General features: G+C 38.0%; 1 protein-coding gene across 2 annotated transcripts in view; it reads right to left on the bottom strand.

The window, feature by feature from the left end:
* JAK1 (Janus kinase 1) overlaps positions 1 to 15987 on the bottom strand; it is a 104732-nt gene that overhangs the window by 31806 nt on the left and 56939 nt on the right. Inside the window, exons 4-11 of one of the 2 annotated variants that reach the window (XM_084852295.1) lie at positions 13571 to 13694; positions 9893 to 10046; positions 9150 to 9313; positions 5696 to 6035; positions 4174 to 4356; positions 2926 to 3083; positions 1935 to 2058; positions 1014 to 1203 (exon numbers count right to left, since the gene is read on the bottom strand). In XM_084852295.1, coding sequence (XP_084708421.1) covers positions 1014 to 1203; positions 1935 to 2058; positions 2926 to 3083; positions 4174 to 4356; positions 5696 to 6035; positions 9150 to 9313; positions 9893 to 10046; positions 13571 to 13694 — 1437 coding nt within the window. The remainder of the gene's footprint in view (positions 1 to 1013; positions 1204 to 1934; positions 2059 to 2925; positions 3084 to 4173; positions 4357 to 5695; positions 6036 to 9149; positions 9314 to 9892; positions 10047 to 13570; positions 13695 to 15987) is intronic. The other variant, XM_084852296.1, reaches the window with a different exon arrangement.

The raw sequence follows: 15987 nt of genomic DNA, 5'->3' as shown, positions 1-15987 counted from the left end.
TCCCCACCTCCACCCCCAAGGGCTGGATTTACCCCCAAGGCTCTGCACCCTAGCTGCAAGGTATAGTGGGCTGAGAAATTAGGACTTGCCCAAGGATACCCCATGAGCATTATGAGTAGGAAGCTCACTGTATCCACTGTACTGAATTAACACCTAATTAACATTCTAATTTCTGTTCCTAAGAAACTTAATAGAAGGGATAGAAAAGGGAGGGGGGACTCAAAATGTATCAGAAGCTATGTAATTATCAAAGCAAAAACATTGAGAGGACCACACTTCTATTACTTAATAGTGGCACCATAAATACAGTTTAACCTTGTAGGTATTAAATGACATCTCTATAATTTTTCATATTTGAAACCATCATATGACAAGAACCAGAATATAATACATACATCATCGTTCTCAATTTCTCCATCACCTGGATCAACTTTCCATTTTTCTCTAAAGCTTCACATCAGAAATATTTTTAATAACATAAAATGGAAAAGCAGCTGAGCCAGAGAAAAAGAAGCCAGAATAGCCTAGGAGAGTATATTTCCTTCTTCTTCTTTAGCCGTTCAAAAAAAGAGGCATTCTGGAAGATGAGTGAACAGTGCCTAGCTCTCTCATTTCAAGGAGAGGGCTGAAAGCAGTCCCTCAAAGTTTGGGCACTTGTAGCAGCTACTGAAACTGCTAGTTACAATTACCAGGCAGAAGCTTTTATACATGCAGTGCCTCTTCTAGGTACTACTGTACAAAGCTGACCTTTGGCACTGAACAAATCTCAGTTACATTAAAAAGGACTGACCTGTTTGATACTTTAGGATTGGCAAATCTCTCTCAAAAGATAAAATGTCTTACCATTTAAAACATGTACATGTTATGCTAAAATATGATGTCAATCTTAGAACCATGAGCACAGAATTCCACTGAAGTACCAAATAGTTCTCGGTATGTGGATGAGGTGGGGTGGGGGAAATGTTGTTGTTTTACAGATTTTACAGTTTTACAGATTAAGTTAAAGACACTACCTCTTGGCTTTGGCTGACAACATCTCTTGAGCGTAAAGACTATATTATCTGTTCTAAGCATCTGCCCTTTTAAATGGTCCATCAATTCCTTCAGAGATGGAAAGAACTTATCAGATCCATGCAGAAGACATCCATCTTTATTCATTTCAATCTGGAAGTTCTTGTACTGTTTGGGAGTGTTTAGCAACTGCTGTGGGGAAGGAAGGAGGGGATAGATAGAAGAAATCATTCTTAAGTGAAACCAAGTAAAATATGTAGAGAATATCTAGACCCAGTGAATGCAATGAAATCATACCTTCAATTGATTTAGCAGGCATTTGCTAAAACAATTTAACTCTATCTTGTGGCACAATAAGGGAGATCTGGATGACTCCATACAAATTGATAAGAAAAACAACTCAAAATCTGGAACAGACAAGTTCATCAATAATTTTGCCATCCATCATAAGCTGAATGGGTAAAAGTTTCATATCAATCACAGAGGTACTATGTGGCAGTCAGACAATTTCAGATTTACTGTGTTCCAAATTTGCAGATTAATACTTTAGCTAGACATACATCTCACTGCAATTGGCGAGAAATAAGATACTACAGATGAGAAGAACCAACTATACCCAAACTAAACTGATTTATTAACCACAATCCCTGAGAATTTTTCTCATTGAGTAGATAGCAGAGCCTAGAGTCTACTCCTTGCAGCCACAGGAAGCTACAGTTGTCTCAACTAGTTCCATTTTATAGGCTCTCCTAAGTAAGTGAGAAGAATTCATGCTGGATTTTCACAAGTATAAAGTTTGGAACCATCAAGCACAAGACTACTACTTCTCAACCCTACTCCTCAAACATTTATGTTCTACAGATCAAAAGATAATCTTTACAGATAAAACCATCGGACACACAACTGATAAAGCTTCACCATACCTGTGAGTATTCATTACATATCACAGTCAAGAGGATGTTATTGAAGTCTGTACAGCTCCACCTTAGGACATACATCCCCTCCTCATTGCCTTCCTGTTTTAGCTTGTTGATAGCATAATCCGTGCTGAAAGTGTTAGAAATGAGCAGTTATATATAAAGATAACTTAACATCTCCTTGAAAGCAAGACTGCATTTTAAACTGTTATTGGTTGTCAAATACTTTATGGATACACTTTTACAGGTGGGCCATATTTAAAAACTATGGAAAACTCCCAATATGTATTTTAAACATGAATCATGAAGAATTCAAAGAGAAGGCATTTTAAGTAGGAGAAATCTAGAATATTAAATTCCATTTTTATGACCCAAAATGATCTCACTGCACTTTAGGTACTTATTCAGATTTGGGGCATGATTCATGCTTTGTAAAAATTGTTTACAAAACTAAAAACATTAAGATTAATTACTAAAGGAATTATCGAGGAGATATGTTACTTCAAGAAGAGGAAAAGATCATGGGTAATTTACGCATTTCATCCAGATGTACACACTTAGCTCCTGAATAAACACAGGATTCTCAGATTGATAATGGGAAGAGTTCTGAGAATAAATCCTCATTGCATAACTGAGTGTTCCACAATGTAGAAGACTATACTTATTCAGAAGTCCCATATGCACATGGTGGTATTTGCTCTAGGGCTTTCATAATATTGTTAGGTCGACCAGTTGAACTGAATGTGAGCATAGAATACCACAATATGCCAGAGAATCTATGCTTAAAGGACAATTTTAATGGTTGAAGCAGTTATGTTTCTTTTAAGTATATTTCCACATCACCAGTTTTCACATTTATTCATTCTTTTAATGTAAGAGTTCAGGTTTTAACTACTCTACACAGTCAAAAGTAAGATTTGTCAGAGAAAACATGCAAATTATTTACATAAAGATTACTGTCTCTTTAGAAATGAGTGTTTGAAGGACATTAACTAACCAAATAGGGCCATGGCAGCCATTTTTAATGTTGTGTTCTATCAAGGGTGGTGCGACATCTGTGCAGAGATAGTGATGGGCATCTGCAGTAAGCCTGAAGTATCCATCTATCAAAGCAGCAAATGACAAGCCTTCCTCATGTGAAGACAGTTTAAATTCCTAGAGTGGAAAAGTAATTTTAAGAAGAATTATTTCACTTCAGTTAAGAAAAAGTAGTCAACACTTAGAAACCCATTCATTTTTTATTTGCCCAGGATTTTAATTTTTAATTTTCTAAATATATATATCCTTCCTTATCCATGTAATTTAGGGAAATTACAATATGAAAACAGGAAAATAAATCATAAACCTAGGAATCTTTTCTCGTGCCAGCTGCCCTAAGAAGATAATTGAAAGCCTGATAAAAAGGGAAACACCACTTCTAGACTAGATCCACTTCTAAACATATGATCTTCTCTTTATCTACTGAACTTCAATCAGAGCTTCCTAACTTTGGCTCAATACAAAAACAGCTGCTTCCAACACAGTCTGAATCTTATCTGTATTTACTCAGAAGCAAGTCCCACTGATTTCAACAAAACTTACTTCTAAGTAAATTTGCACAGGACTGCAGCCTTCAGGAAACATAGTTGGATTGTTGTCAGTGTACTGGCAACATCTCACTCCAACACTTTGGATGACCACATATGCAGATATATATGTGTAAGATGTGTTTCATGTACTCTGCAGTGCTATGATTCCACTGCTGTTAAAACTGGACAAAATTCCCACCTGAAGCTAAATGTACCCAGAAGGGTGCTGCGGAAACAGTGAAGTGAACGAGGGTCTTTTCATGTCTTATAGGAAACAGCACATATTAAAATTGTATTATGAACTATTTAACATGTGAGGTGATGCATTTTTTATTTTATCATTTTGCACACCATGAAAACATGCCCATGGGAGTGGGGGAGCAGAGGCCAGTTATAGCTCAAAGACATCTTCCCGCAGTGTGCATACAACGAATAAAGACTTGTAGCCTTCCCATATGTGACAGGCACATGGTAAGTTTAACATACATACATATTCACAGTGCCAATGTTAGACTAGTGGAAGACTTCTCCCAGGGTGTCAGTGTACTGTTAGTATGAAGTAAGGGTCCTGATCTATGTTAGTGATTGAGGGTATAAAACTAGGGGGGTACTAGTTATGCAATCATTAGTACATAGTACAAGTGTATAGAACTGCTTGTAGGATATAGAACACTTACCATCCTTTTATTATCTTGCTTGTAGATGCAGATAGTGGACTCCTTGATCACAAGGTGAGTAATTTCAGGAAAGTAAGAAAAACTATTCCATTCCTCCCTCTTCCTTTTTTCTTCATTTTTCTTGACTTTGCTGTCTGTTTTTTTCCTTTTTATTTTATGTTTTTCTTTCTCACTCTGTGTAACCTGGTTGACATAAATACATGTAGATTAAGAAGTGGGAAGGGGAGATACAAGCTGCAGTACTGGAATAAAAAATGTGTATCTACAGAAAGCACAGGAAGGCTAGTGCCAGATCAATGAAATACAAAACAGAAATTAAATTAAATGCAAGGTCTACACACATGGCCATTTCATAAGAGAAATTTTTTAATTATATTGATAAAATAAGGTAGATTTTCCTGCTCCTCATAGGACTGAGACTTTAAGTAAAGCTTATAGATGCCATGATATGAGCAGTTTTGTAAATTTATACCCTTGGAAATAAACACTCATTAATTTTGTTTATCCAGTATCTTTTCCTCAAATCCAAAGAAAGCAGACTTCAAAAGTGCCATCCCTGGAAAGATCTCTGTCCACTATTTGAACATACTTTTACCATAAGATCTGGGTCTGATAATATCTTAGCCACTTAAGAAAATACTCCTAGTAGAGCCAATACAAGTAAACACAAGTTAAGTCACAGCTACAGGCTGTGCCTGCACATAACAATAAGTCAAAATTCTAAATTAGGCTGGTTTACTGTGAACAAGCAAAGAACTGCTGCACAAAGGAAGGCCAATCAGGCTATGTGCAAGTGGGTAAAACACTCCAGGATGGGATAGCTTATTGTGATAATCAGACTCAAGATCCATATTTGCTGATCCCCAAAAGGTAGGATTTGTAAATCAACAACAAAAATATCCTCTTCTGGTTTGTTTTACCTACTTGCTCAAAGGAGGAACAGGCTGCAGGCATCAGCATGCTGCTCCTTCACAGTAAGCCAGGATAAGCTTATTGTTATGTGAGAATGTGGATGTTGACTGGCAGCAAATTCCATGATCTTTGAATCTTGGAAATGTATATATGAAGTCACAGATTTTGCTGTTACTGAAATGAACAATGCTGTATGCATATGTACTCCTAGTATTTATTCTATGCATTACAAAAAATAATTTTGAAGTTTAGTCCATAAAACGGCTGGGTTAGACTCACAACCTACGAACAGCACAATTGTAGGCTGTTTATAGAAAGTGGAAGTGAGGAGCACACCAGATGTTGTGTTACATGTGAACTGTGTCTTCTCCCAAAGAGCATACTTCCCTCTTCCTCCCAATCCAAGTATTTATTACATTTCTACACTGCCCAATAGCTGAAGCTCTCTGTTCTATTAAGTACTTCCAAAAAGTTGAAATATTAAATAGTATTACTGAAGCTGAACCTTACAAACAAACCACCTTATAACAACATGATTAAAAACAAACAACACTTAGCTGGTCTGATTCGAACTAACTTTCATATCATTCATGTACATTATGATACTTACATATGGTTTGAGCCGCCACTTGATTCCATGATTGCCTGTTACCATCACTTCATAATTTGGGAAGTTTGTTGAGTCATCCAGGTTAAAGTTCTTCTCATTCTCTGATGAAACTCGCAATGAGGCAGCCTCAAAGATTTCTGCTCCGTAATGCTTTGTTAATGTCTCCATGGTTGACAAGTATTTCACCTTCAGATCATGTGGAGAAACACTGCTGTCACAAATGGTCTTGTTGTTAAATTCCTTAAGGAAATCCTTGAAAACATTGTTTATCCGTATTCTGGTTAAGATGTTCCTCTGTCTAATGTTCTTGCTTAGAGTTTCAGGAATATACCGTTTATAGCTGGGAAGGGATGGGGAAAAGAAAAATGCATATTCATTGTTCCTGTCAATATCTTCATTTCTTCCAAGTTGCCAGAGGGAATATTTCATGAAAACCAAGATATAACAGAAAAGCTTCAAAAGAAAATATCTTTGGATAAAAATACATATAAACAAGAAAGCATGCTTGACAGCTTAGTGTATTCACAGTGCAGTGTATTCACAGACGTAGTGGCAACATTTGATAGTTTTTTGCTCAGTAACGTCTCCTTTAAATATACGGAATTTTGTCACAGCCCTGACAATTTAGGGACAAAGGAAAACCTAGAAATTATAGTGTCCTTTTATTTTATTTATTTATTTAGTAAGTAAGCAAGTAAGTTTTTATTGGACATTCATCAGCATTAGAGATTATTTCTTCAGTTATGGCCATGAGTGTAGATTGGTTAGCCATGCCTCAAGCATCACACTTTACACTTCCAGGACAGCAAATACTTTGCAGAATGGGTCAATCCTTGTACACCTAAGCCAAAACATTATGGCATACTTCACAATTTCTATTGAGCTTTGCTTGTTGCTTAACAAGTCAGAAAGGACCACAATTTAGAGAGTAACAAAATTGGTTGAGGTGGAACCTTTTTAGTTTCCCCAAGGAGGACTGGTTTCCCCAGGGAGACTACTATTTCTGAGTTGCCCTTTATGCATCTACATAGTGGGGACTGGTGGATGTGGTCTTCAGTCTGACAAATCAGCTGCACTACATTCCACTCATAGCTACCCAACCTGAAATGCCACTGAATTGCCTAGAGAGGTTGAAATGGTTTCTACCCCCAAACTCCTGCTGTAAAATCATGATTTAGAAATAAATATCTAGTCCTCTAAAAGATCTATAATGCCAGATTAGCCTAGAGCATCTGTGGTTGGACCAGTAATTGCAAGAACTTAAATATCCACTGTGTTTTTTGATGTAGATTGTCTGCTTAATGATGACTAGTTCTATACCAAACTTTTGTACATTTTTGATTTTTAAACCCTTGAAATGTTTGTGTAAGTAAACACTCGCCTACTTAATCATCATAATCCTTGAGCTTGTTCTTTCGCACTGCTGAGGCCCGCTCCACACATACTTCCAGCAGTACACAGGCTACTTCCACATAGTATGGTCACATGTTACAGGAGTATACTTCAAAATAATCCAATGATCCAGGGCAAGGCTGACTGTCTTTCCCAACCAGTTGCCCCCCTCTCTCTATGCTATGACCTTTTGGGGTGACTGGGAGGTCTGAAGCAGAAAAAAGAAGGCACATAAATACCCCTAGCCTAGACTTGGCCCTAAGTCTAAAAGTACCTTTTGTAAGTGGATTCTGTTAGTCCTCAGATAATAGTCTGGGTTATCAAAAAAGTGGTTGCTAAGGACAGCAGATTTAACATAGTGAAATTCAGTTATGATCTGTGATAAGCCTGGTAGCTGGGATGATCAGACGATGCCTTGGCAAATCAGAGCCTGACAAGTCCAAAATTAATCATAATGTAACAGTTACAAGAAAGAGTTGTGAAGTGGCAAATCCCTCATGGGTGGCTCTAGGGCAAAGCCTTACACCCCAGCGGCAGCCTCTACCCCTCAACAATATGGAGATATTACTACTGATCTATCTCAGGGTTTTTGTAAGGATTATACTGAGTAGTCAAAGTGTTTGGAACCTTCTTATACAAGTGTGGGGATATCATGTGACATTTACATAAGTCATGTTCCAGACCTAACACAAGCTTAACAAGCCAGAAAATGAGTGCTTCCTGCCGAAACCAGCTTTAACAAAAACATTTGTATTTGGAAAACCTTAGCCTCTTAGCAGGTTCTGGTATTCAATGCTATTCCTTATCAAGAAACCCTCATTATAAGAACAGATGCTGACTGTTAAAAAAAAACCCCATCCTTATGCTGACATGGGAAGTCGAATACCAAACAAGGTCTTAGAACGACAGGAGAAATAGAATATTCATGTATTGTTATGATCAAACTGACAAACCATGATTATGACCATTGCTCCATACAGAGAAGCACCCTGAGCTGTTGGAGAATGAAAGTACTCATGAACCAGTGGGTGGTTCACTAACCATGCCCCCAGCCTGACTATAGTCCACCCACAGCCTGGATGTCACCATCCATTGCTTCACTGTGTATGCTAGATAAGCCAGATCCACAAAACTTTTAGGTCAAAGGTTATAAAAAAAAAGGTTTCAATTCAGGTTAGCAACACCCTAAAAACTAACATCCACCTACAGAGGCTGGCTGAACACTGCAGCATGGGAATACACTCAGCAGTGTTTATTAGAGGTAGCCTCTCTCCTTTCCTTCCTTAACAGACCATTTTATCTTCACTACAATTGTTTCTGCATTAAAGAGAAAGCAGCCTCCAGTCCAATCCCTGCCTAATGCTTCCCAGGCCCAGCCCTCTTGAAGATGGCAAAGTACAGAAGCCTGGACAAAGCCAAAATAAATAATCCTTCCAGGTGTTGGTTTTATTTTATGTGCCTCTTCTGATTCATTCTGGTTCTAGTGGAGCCACAGTGTATGCACATTTTTGGTCACAACCTTATTCCAAAAGGATAACCAAACTCTTTTGCGAGTCTGTTCCAGTTCTAGCTCAACATAGACATTCAATATAGATGTTCAGATTACAGTTCAGATAAAAATAAAGGTTTGCTCTGGGTTTTGGTTCAGGTTCAGTTTGATTGCTTGGTAAGCAATGGCTACCCTGTACATTTGAAACACATAATTGTTTGGATTTGTTCACACAAACCATTGTTTAATGTGACAGGTGGTATGCAACAGTGTATGAGTAAAACATACACGCAAGTAAGGGAATCTGGAAAAATAAAGGGCTTATAAAAATGTTATTTTTAAACTGATAGAATTTGGACATGCATCAGACCTCAAGCATTTATTTCTGAAGTATCTTCTAACAGACCATTCAGGAATCCACAGAAGGATTGGAAAAGCTAATTTACTTCTCCATTGTCAGTTACTAGTAAGAGAAAAATAATCCATGTCCTATACATAGTCTTCCGACACGCCTGTCTCAACATCAGAAAAGAGAAGTTTGTGTGGTACAATACACAACTAATTCTGACTCACCTAATGTCCCTGGGAAGGTCCGGCAACCTCAGGTTTTTCTTAATTGCATAGTGGGTGATTGCAAGTACAGCCATGCCCAGACATTCATTTTCAATTTCATGAGTCTCTTGATCGTTTTTAGGATCCCGAACAGGTGCAAAACATCTTACCAGATCATTCTGTCCCTAAATTGAGAAGTGAGAGAAATCTGGCTTAGTTACAGGCAGTTATTTCACTCCAGCCAAACAGCCATGCAGAAACCATCTTCTATGTGAAAGTTTCATGATATGCTAAGGAACAGAACAGTAATGTTCCTTCTCCCTAACAAAAAACATACAAATAATAACAACAACAACAACAACAATGATAATACTACAAGGCCAATGCACTACAGAACAATCACTCAATCAAAATGTATAATGCAAAGGGGGTTGCAACCCAAACATATTTTTTCTAATTTCAGCTTATTTATGGACTGCTTTTCTGTGCATTCAAACCAAGCGTACAATTAAAATCACGAAAACAAACCAATTAAAAGCAGATTATTAAACATTTCATCCATGTTAACAATACACTCCTTCTATACATCTAGAACTTAATTCAGAGTTTATAGCAATCTTTTTAAAAAAAGATAAAGCCAACATAATCATGAGAGCCTCACCTCCGTTGGAGAAACAAGGGTAGATTGTAAGATTTATAAAAAAGCAAGTAGGTGCTACTATAACACAAACATGACTTATAATTCCCTCTTACAAAGCACTTGCCTGTGCAAAGAGATATTCTAGTGAACTTGCATCAAGGAGGGGTGTTCCTTCTTGTACTTGTTTTTTTTCATAAGAATTCTTTGGTTTCTTTGGAGAATATCTCCAGACAGATGGCTCATTTTCAGTTGTCCCATGCCAATTAGTAAAGTAAAACCTTGAGAAAATAATAAGGACTTCAGGAAATCATTTGGTGCTACATGCATGATTTAATGTTTTTAACATACAACTAGAAAATAAGAAACCACCAAATACCAAAATAGAACTTGATCAAAAACATATTGATCAACTTATAGGAATACCAATTGTCTCAAGATTGTTCTATTATGACTGCTAATTTAAGATTATCATACCCATACACAGCTGAATTACCAGGCTGACCTACCCAGTTGCTTAATACTCTCTCCCAGGCACAATAATCCCAGTCCCCTTGTACACTTCAGCAGTACACTTCAGTTGTACACTTACAACCTTCCTAACATGGGATTTCCCTTGGCATGCCTTCCTTCTAGCAAGTGCTTCCCCTGAAACAACCCTGTATCAGCTCACAATAATGCCCACACATGAGCTGGCCTGAGTAGCTCAATTTTCTTCTGGGAAAATGCTGCCATGGCAGCATTATAGCACAATGCAAAGTCACATGCATGGCACAAACGTTGTGGGGGCTCCTTAAAAATGCACAGGCCCCTTGGAGCTGGACAGAGGTGCTGGTGGCTACATAGGTGCTGGTGGGATACATTTATTTTACGCACAGGGGCCTTGGTAGATTGCTCTCCAAACATGGTTTTCAGATGTTGATTGTGCTCCATATTCACATGTTTTGTGAAAAGGATAAATTCTACAACTAGTACTAATATGTAAACATAAACTGTTGAATGCCCACACACATTACTGGTTTGTTTTACTCTATTTTCCAAGGAGATTACACATGATACCCAGCATTTCTTATAAAGCCTCAAAACCAATATTAGATTAGAGCAACAAAAGACAGCAATCCAGAATGCTGGGCCTTGAAGTGTTACTCTCAAAGAGATGCAGACTTCTTCATGCTTAAGACACAATGGGCAGTATCCAGCTAAAGTTAAGCATTTATGTCCCACTGATTTCAATGGGAAAGTTAAGCATGTTCTTAACTTTTTTCCATTCAGTGCCAAAAGGATTTGAAAATGCGTAACTTTTTGCTGGATTATGCCCCAGCATATACTATTTAGTATTGTCCTGCCTCATTCTAGATTTCTTTCCAGGAAACTGCCAACCCTTAAAAACAGAGCAAGCAGAAAAGCAGAGCTGGAAGGATTTATTTATTTTATTTATTTATTTACAATATTTATATACCGCTCCTCATCAGAAGATTTCGGAGCGGTGAACAACATGATAACGAATAAAACAATGGTTAAAAGAGTTAAAAGAGTTAAAACATTTTTCAAAAAGACAAATCCCAATGAAGTGGGGATCTCATGATCCAGACACCTGCCAGAAAAAAATCATACCCAAAGTTATTATTTTCAAAGGACTAGATACCATACCCCAATCCCCACCAATGGGCATAACTTTATATTTAATAGTCAGTAGCAGTGTCTTCCAAAGATCCTCCACTCAGTCCTCTGGCCTCAGGTATCTAGCAAAACTCAATTGAATAAATGCTTATGTAATCTGCTCTTAAAAGGCTTTCAGTGACTGCAATTCTACCACATCCCAAGGCAACCTGATAGAGAGCTCCTGTAATATTCATGCAAAAGGTCCTGCCTAATTTACAGTCTGCCAATCAGATTAAGTCAATAGTTATATTTTGACTTTGGGACTGTGCTCATTCTGAGTAGCTTGCCTAATTATCTACCATAATCCACTCTAAATTCATGCTTCTTTATAAGCTTCAATCAGCCCACTATAGAAATATTTTATTTTTGTCTCTCAAAACCTATGCTCCATGAAGTGCTTCTGATAGTTTAAATGACTAATTGTTCTAATAATGAGATGGTCTGTCACTTGCTGTGGATATTCAGTTACTGAAAAATCAAATGAAGTTAAGCACTTCTACCTTGTTTGCTATATTTAATATCAGGCCTGATACTGTTGAGCTTGACTCAATATTTCTTGTGCCACTATTCTCAGTTTTTACACTTTATAGTTTCATGATATGTTTGAAAAATATACTGACCCAAATACTAAACAGTCTGTAAAAACAAGAAGTACAGAATATTCAGGAAGTCTCATCCTAGCCTTACTGTTAGTACGATACCTTAAACTATCTTTGTGCATTAGGACAGCAATATTTACAATACCTGATACTAATGCAATGAAAACAAAAGAAAGTTTAAAACAGCACTCCAATAAAGAAGTGGTATCATCCTGTTTGCATGGTCTTCTACCAGAGACAAACAGACCAACTGGAGCATAGTGGTTAAGACTGAGGTGCGAACCAAGAAGTCCCCTGTTGAACTCTTGCCTCTGCATCATGAGCTTACTAGGTGCGCAATATGTTTTATGAAATACGACATTAAAGTAGGATTCTGACAAAATAAATTGATTTGGAGTTTATTTTTTGTATAAAACGTGTGCTTAGATTCCCCCTTTCCCTTTAAAAAAAACATACACATACTCTCCCTTAGGTTACTAACAACCATTTTCTGTGTCTGAAGCTACTAGAAGCATACACATTTGCAAAGAAAAAACCCCATCAGGAGCACTCTCAGTAACATTAGGGTGATTGTCAGAAATGTCCAATGAGTCTTTGGATGACAAAATGGACCACATACTTCCTTTCTTTTTTTCCACATCCATCCCATCTATTCCTCATCCCATTCCTGCACTTTATATAACTAGGAAATAAGACCCTTACTAAATGACAGAGAAAGAACTAAAGTAAAGGATATACACAAACTAACAACCCCCTCTCTCATGTCCATTTTTACTTACTTTTGTTACTGGACTGTGACTAACTCTTTGTAATAAACTTCCCCACCAAGGTTCAAAGAATACAGCATTTTCTAGGAGCAGTTCTGTGACACTGAACAAGCGCCTGTCCTAATGCACAAAGATATTTTAAGCAATCTTTTGAAGTTAACTTTACACAGGACACATTCCAAGATGTCCATTGTCCATATAAATTTAAATTCCTAGGGCTCGTTCTGTTGTGCTCACAGGACCAACTGCTAGTGCAACAGGAACTAGCGCTTTATAAATCATAAACGCCAGTTTCCAGAATGGGACAAATCAGCAGAGTTCCATTTTGCGAGCTCCACTGATCTGCCCCATTCCATCCTGAGCATGTGGGAAGCTCAGATACCGCCCAAATATACCTACAGACTATAGGAAATGAGTCAGACTCCTCTTTATTAACATTGAACTATTTAATTATGGCTTTAGAACTGTCAAGTTTATTTATTCATTCTATGTATACCCAGCCCCTCCTCCACTCCTTCTATGGGAAATGCAAGGCAGCTAATAGCATCAAATAATAAAACTACAATAATACTCATGTGTGTCATAAGCAGCAAAAACTGCAACCTTTTCAAACCCCTCCAGTCATCAGACTCTTTTGTAGCTAAATTTCTTGGGCTACAATCTGAAGACTAGTTGCATCTTAAAGAAAAGCAAATTAAATCTCATACGTAACAAAAAGACACAATTCCTTGACAAGACTTAAGTTACCACAACCTTGCTACTTAGGGTCGTATGTACCTCATGCGATAATGAACTCGGAGTGCTGTTTTGTCATCTATCTGGAAGACATGATTTGGTGCATACCACAACTTTCTGCTTTCATCAAAGAGTGCAAACAGATTGTGACACAATGGCGATATAGCTGTTTAAAAAGAAAACGACATAAAATCATCAACTCAGTAGGTACCTTGAAAAATACTTATTTGCTCAAGTCCTAAAAAGGGAAGATGATTAAATAAATGTTTTAGTATTAAACATGGGTACATTTAACAGAAAAATATAAAAGAACTCTTATAGCTTCTATTGATTACAGGGATTAAATTAAATCCAGTGCCATGCTAGTGGAAGTCCACTAGCGTAAGGGGATTTTGTCTTTCCTTTCTCCTGCAGCCCATGAATCTACTCCAGCCCTCCGAATCAGATATTGAGGGTGTGTTGGACGGATGGGACTCATCCCTTTCCCAGTTCAGCTGATGGAATTACACCATTAGATCCAACCTATTAAATCTCTGTTTTAGCTGTAGGTGTTGAAAGTAGAGTGGAAAGGCACAAGAGATCTGCACTGAAATGAGAGCATTCATAAAAACATTTCCCGTGTGAATAACTGCCAAGATTGTTTGTCAATCTGGCAGCAACCAACAGTACTATCCACATGTAAGGTCAAGTTTTGAAAGATCAAATCCAGAAACTTAGGTTCTGTCTGGATATTAGCTCCCATGCACACCTGCAGCAATATTAGGAGAAGGTCTTGGGTTTGTGCACTTCCTCCCCAATTCTCCCATTGGCCACACAAGGCAACACCTAAATTGGTAGATCCTCATTTATTGAGTACCCCGATCCTACAATCCAAACTCTCACTTGCATCTAAGGTCAAACTGAGAGGTCAGAGACAATCCTTCTTCAAATAAACCAAAGATCTCTTAATATGCTGTACTTGAGATTTTTTGGGATCCCAAATAATCTTGAATTTATGGGCTGGGAAGGCAACATCTAAACTCAGTGAAATTCAGCCAAATGGTAATCTACCTACACCAGAAAGAAGTTAAATAATACAAAGTGGGTTTGAGGCCTTTGACAAAAATATTGTCTTTTGGAAGAATGAAAAGAGGTGGGGGACCCACCACACCTTAAAGTTAACCATTCAAATAAGATTGGAATTTCTGGCAAATGTGTTACAGTACACATTTAGAATAAGTACAGAAGAAAGTGTTTGACAGCTTTTAAACTCAATTAGCATAAATAATAAATGGGCTTTTTAAGTATTCATTATCATTTATAATAAAGAGTTGTAATTCAGCAGCCAGAATTAGTAGATGTATTCTTCAAGTCTACCCAAGAGATCTTCACTGTCCATGAACAAGGAGTAAAAAGGAGCAGTACATATTAAAAGGAGCCTACTGGAACCATCCCCCTTCATGGATCACTGACTTGCTGTGGCGAGGGGGCTTGCGTAACTCAGTGAAGCCATAAGCTATGCTGTGCAGGGCCACCCAAGATGGACAGGTCATGGCAGAGAGTTCTGACAAAATGTGGTCCACTAGAGAAGGAAATGGCAACCCACTCCAGTATTCTTGCCAAGAAAACCCCATGGAACGTATCACAAGGCTAAAAGAGATGACCCCGGAAGATGAGCCCCTCAGGTCAGAAGGTGTCCAATATACTACTGGGGAAGAGCAGAGGGAATTTCCAAGTAGCGCCAGAAAGACTGAAGCGGCTGGGCCAAAGCCGAAAGGACACTCAGCTGTGGATGTGACTGGTGGTGAAAAGAAAGTCCGATGCTGTAAGAACAATATTGTTTAGGAACCTGGAATGTCAGATCAATGAATCACGGTGAGCTGGAGGTGGTCAAACATGAGATGGCAAGATTGAACATCAACATCTTGGGAATCAGCGAATTCAAATGGACAAGCATGGGCGAATTTAATTCAGGTGACCATTATATCTACTACTGTGGACAAGAATCCCTTAGAAGAAATGGAGTAGCATCCATAGTCAACAAAAGGGTGGGAAAAGCAGTATTGGAGTACAATCCCAAAAACGATAGAATGATCTCAGTATGAATCCAAGGCAAACCATTCAACATCACAGTAATTCAAGTCTATGCCCAACCACTGAGGCCGAAGAAGCTGAGGTTGATCGGTTCTATGAAGACCTACAACACCTTCTAGAACTAACACCAAAAAAAAGATGTCCTCTTCATCATAGGGCATTGGAATGCTAAAGTAGGAAGTCAAGAAATCACCAGGATAACAGGCAAGCATGGCCTTGGTCTACAAAATGAAGCAGGACAAAGGCTAATAGAGTTTTGCCAAGAGAACACGCTGATCATAGCAAACACTCTTTTCCAACAGCACAAGAGGCAACTCTACACATGGACACCACCAGATGGTCAATATCGAAATCAGATTGATTATGTCCTTTGCAGCCAAAGATGG

The sequence above is a fragment of the Heloderma suspectum genome, chromosome 4, assembly GCF_057233095.1.
Source record: "Heloderma suspectum isolate Gila_16-S chromosome 4, 16-S_ref, whole genome shotgun sequence".
NCBI classification, from domain to species: Eukaryota; Metazoa; Chordata; class Lepidosauria; order Squamata; family Helodermatidae; genus Heloderma; species Heloderma suspectum.
Note: the sequence above shows the minus strand (reverse complement) of the source record. Positions and strands in the feature narration are given on the sequence as shown.